Raw genomic sequence first — 4479 nt, 5'->3', positions numbered from 1 at the left:
CCTAATCATAAAACATGTGATAATAATAAGTCAAAAATGCAACATGTAAAAATGAATCCAAATGCACACCATACATACGCAAAAATATGAAACGTATTTTCTTATGAGAAATATCGTGAAATTACTTCAGTTAACTCAAAATCATGAAATATATGACAAAATACATGTATGTTCTAGCCTAAATTCGAGAATTAAAAAATGACATTGATTTAAAGTGACAAACTGGCGTTCCATAATTTTTGAAAATACATAAAAAGGGGAGGTGTATGAAACGTCAAAATGTACACAAAAATGAATGAATCAGGTCAAGGGAACATTAAAAAGGGGTACCCTAAATCATCTAAGCAAAATATAAACAAAACCACAATGAAATTGTTGATCATGTCCTAGGTCATACTACCGGAAATAAATCATGTTTAACTTATCCTATGTTGTAACTATGAATAAGCATAAAAACTTACACTGTGCTAGAATCAGGTGTACACATCCAAAATTATAAAAGACATGAATGTACATTTTGTCATCAAAACAAGTATCGGAGGAATGAAAATACGGGGAAAGAAACGAACATTTAACTATAGGTACCAATAATAAGAGTCAAGAACAGTCACTGTCTGCACGTGAGGGAAAGGCAGCACACTCCCCGTCTGGCATCTTGATGTCACTACTGTTATTCCGCCTTTTCGACAAGAGGAATACTTCAGTAACAGGTCTGATGAATACAGATGTTTTTGCACATTTTTTGTCGTCTATGGAATGTACAGTACGCAGTTCCACTTTTCGGACTAGATTGTCGGCGCTAGGAAATACTGTGGTGATCATACCCATAGGCCAGTTGATACGACTCACTTGATTTTTCTGAGCAAAATGATATCGCCTTCTTGGATATTGTCATATTCCTGAAGGTATTCGAAATACCAACGCTTCCAGACAATGTCCGCAAAGTATTGTACCCTTTTCCATTGAACGTGAAACATGTCCTTGCAGTTGAACGAGACATCCTTTGGAACCAAAACATTTGGTTTTTGAGTTATCAATAGATTTGGAAATGGTTCATCAGTGTCAGTTGATACGCATGTAAGAGGTCTAGAGTTTATAATGGCAGTAACCTCTGCTAGAAGTGTCACTGGAACTTCCTGAGCTAGATCATTTCCGGGTACTTTAGATAACATGGAATCTAGAATTGATCCAGTAGTCCTGATCATCCGCTCCCAAATGCCATCCATATGGGAGAAGTGTGGTGAATTAAATCGCCACAGTATTCCATTATCATAGAGAAATTGTTTCGTAGGTTCATCCTCAACGATTATGGTATTAATACCTAAAGAGTCAGTCGCTCCGACAAAGTTTGTTCCTCTATCAGACCTTATTAGTTTCACTTGGCCACGGATCGCTGTAAATCTCTTGAATGCATTGATAAATGACGAAGAGCTTAATTCTTCCACTACCTCAATGTGAACGCCTCCCGTGGTCACACAAGTGAAGATGATGGCCCAACGCTTAGCATTTGCGAGTCCGCCACTTGTACGTCGACTAACTACGGACCAAGGTCCAAAAGTGTTGATGCCTATTGATGTGAACGGTGACTCTGGATTCACACGGTCACTCGGTAAATCTGCTATTTTCTGTTGTTCCGTAGGTCTACGAAGCCTTCTGCAAGTTACACACTTATGAATCAGAGAAGAAATGAGACGCTTGCCTCCAACGATCCAATAACTTCCAGTACGCACTGTTCCTGAGGAAAAAAGTCTGCCCTGGTATTGTATTTTCTCATGGAGGTAACGAACAATAATCATCGCAATCCAGTGTTTACTTGGAATAAAGATCGGGTGTCTCTCATCTGAACTAACGCTAGAGAGTGAAATGCGTCCTCCAATACGCATAATTCTATTACTATCTATGAACGGGTTGAGCTTTAGTAGTGTGCTCCGTTTGTTCAAAGGTTGATTTTCCCTGATACTTGTAAGTTCATCTGAGTACACTTCACTTTGTACAGATCTAAGAATGATTTTCTCAGCATCATGAAACTGACAAGAAGCAATACTCTCAGACTTGTGTGAGCGTTTTCGTGAAACAAAGTCCTTGATACGAGCAAATGTACGAACAAGCGAGTTCCAACTACTGAATCTTTCGAATCGGTGTAAACCAAGAGACGAATCAGACTGAACTTCTGTTTTCGTAGTAATGACTTCAGAAAGTATCTCACAGTCAGAGTCCGGCTCAATTAAAGTGAAATTGTTCTCTGACGGTTTGTGAATTGTCGGTCCAGATAACCACAAGCTAGTTTGTAACTTTGACGCTTCAATTGATCTAGTTCCTTGATCCGCTGGGTTTGTGTCTGTGTGCACATACGACCACTGTGACGATTCAGATACTTTGTGAATCCTTGCAACACGATTCGATACATAGTGGTAGAAAGTTTTGTAAATGTATCCCAACAGCACTTGGCTATCTGTATAATACCGTATATCCGACAAAGGAATGTAAAGCTGATGGTAAGTCCTAATTCTGTAGCCAACAAGGCACCACATAGTTCTAAACGAGGTATTGTGCGGCCATGAACTGGCGTAACCTTGGCCTTTCCCATAATGAATCCTAAATTCGGATGATCGTCTAACTGAATGTAGCCAACAGCGGCTATAGCTTGCTCGGAAGCATCGCAGTATATGTGCACTATTTTCCTTGAAGATTGAATGACATGGGAATAAACATGCGAGAGAATCGGACTTCTTCCAAGTCAAACAACGATGTACGCCATGTTTCCTATATGCGATACAGTTCCTGAGGCAACGGATCGTCCCAAGCAATATTTCCAGTCATTGCTGATTGAAGGAGTAACTTTCCTATAATTGTTACAGGCGCCAAATATCCAATAGGGTCATATATGCTATTAATAATAGATAATAGTCCACAACGTGTGTAAGGTTTTACATCTATGTTTATCCCGTGCATGAATGAATCCGACTCCAAATTCCAAGTCATTCCAAGACTGCGCTGAACTGGGAGAGTGTCTGATAAGGCGATATCTTTCAGACCACTTGCCAGGTCTTCACTGTCAAATGACCGCATAACTTTTTGATCGTTAGACGAGATCTTGTGTAGTTTTATGTTACCATGTTGTTGTAACGCTTTCCTAGTCCTAGTCATGAGATCAATTGCTTCAGCACTTGTGAGTTTTGACATCAACCCATCATCCACATAAAAGTCTCTAGTCACAAAATCAACCATATCGGATCCATGTTCTAGTTCGCCTTCTTGAGCAGTCTTTCGCAATCCACAAGTTGCAATAGAATGGCTCGGGCTATTTCCAAATACATGGACGCACATACGATATGTCATGAGAGATTTGGTAAAGTCATTGTCTGTATACCAAAAGAACTTCCGGAAGTTTCTATGCTCCTCATCTACTCGAAAACTATAGTACATCTGCTCTATATCGCACATGACCGGAACGTGCTCCTTTCGGAATCGCAATAACACTCCTAAAAGACTATTGATGACGTCTGGTCCACCAAGTAGTACACTGTTCAACGAAAGTCCATCGAACTGACAAGATGAATCGAAGACTGCTCTGAGTTTTCCCGGTTTCTTCGGGTGATATACGCCGAAAATGGGATGGGTAAGAACCATTGTTCTTGATCATCACTAATGTCTGGAGCCTTTTGAGCATGACCCTTCTCTAAGACTCCTTGCATGAATGTGAGAAAGTGTTCTCGTTTTTCAGGGTTTTTAGTCAAATTCACATGTTAGCCTTTTGCTCGTTTCCACGCCTGAGTCGTATTATTCGGAAGTCGCTGACGATCAGATCTGAATGGTAATGGTGCTGACCAATTACCGTTTTCGTCCTTCTTGAAGTGTTTGTCCATGAGTTTTAGGAATTCCCTATCGTCTACAGATAGGTCTGGTTTATCGTCATCTGTACTACGCACAAATATATCGTGTCCATAGTTATCAGATATCTTCTCGTAAGCCTCGAATGAATCGATTTCTTCTATATTGAAGTCATTTTCACACGGTGGAAAAATTAACACTCTGTCTGACTGAAGTAAGTGTACCTTTTTCACACTGGCGATATCTGGGTGATGAACCTTACCCAAACAAGTCTCATCGATGATGGTCTACCCTAACGGTAGTTTCTGTGCATAAGGTGAATTGTTAGGACCAAGTCGTTGATCAAGCACGTGGTGTGCGCTTGTAAGATCACGTCCTATCAACACTAGGATTTTAGAGTCCCTATCTAATGGAGGTATTGAGTCCGTAAGATCGTTGAGATGAGTGTGGTTTATCACCACTTCCGGTGTCGGTATCTCATCTCGAGAGTCAGGAATTTGGTTGCATTCTATGATATCAGGCGATTTCAATGTAGTTCCATCAAATGACTGAATCATGAGGCCACTAAGCTTACGTCCGGTTACGTGTGTCTTTCCTGAACAAGTTAACAAGATATAGTCGGAATCAGAGGTTGATCCAAAGAAGTAA

The 4479-nt window shown here is 40.3% G+C and overlaps 2 protein-coding genes across 2 annotated transcripts; both read right to left on the bottom strand.

Moving 5' to 3' along the window:
• Window positions 1–845: 845 nt before the first annotated feature.
• LOC148613494 (uncharacterized) lies at window positions 846–2531 on the bottom strand. The gene has a single exon (XM_088586279.1). The coding sequence runs from the start codon at window positions 2529–2531 to the stop codon at window positions 846–848; it is 1686 nt and encodes a 561-aa protein (XP_088442405.1).
• A 232-nt stretch (window positions 2532–2763) lies between these two features.
• On the bottom strand, window positions 2764–3630 carry LOC148613493 (uncharacterized). Its single transcript, XM_088586278.1, has one exon. The coding sequence runs from the start codon at window positions 3628–3630 to the stop codon at window positions 2764–2766; it is 867 nt and encodes a 288-aa protein (XP_088442404.1).
• Between the last annotated feature and the right edge of the window lie 849 nt (window positions 3631–4479).

The sequence above is a fragment of the Perna viridis genome, chromosome 6 (assembly GCF_037379345.1).
Source record: "Perna viridis isolate PV_CMFRI_1.1 ecotype Kerala chromosome 6, ASM3737934v1, whole genome shotgun sequence".
In the NCBI taxonomy this organism is placed as follows: domain Eukaryota; kingdom Metazoa; phylum Mollusca; class Bivalvia; order Mytilida; family Mytilidae; genus Perna; species Perna viridis.
The sequence above is the reverse complement of the archived record's forward strand: the minus strand, read 5'-3'. Positions and strand labels throughout refer to the sequence as shown.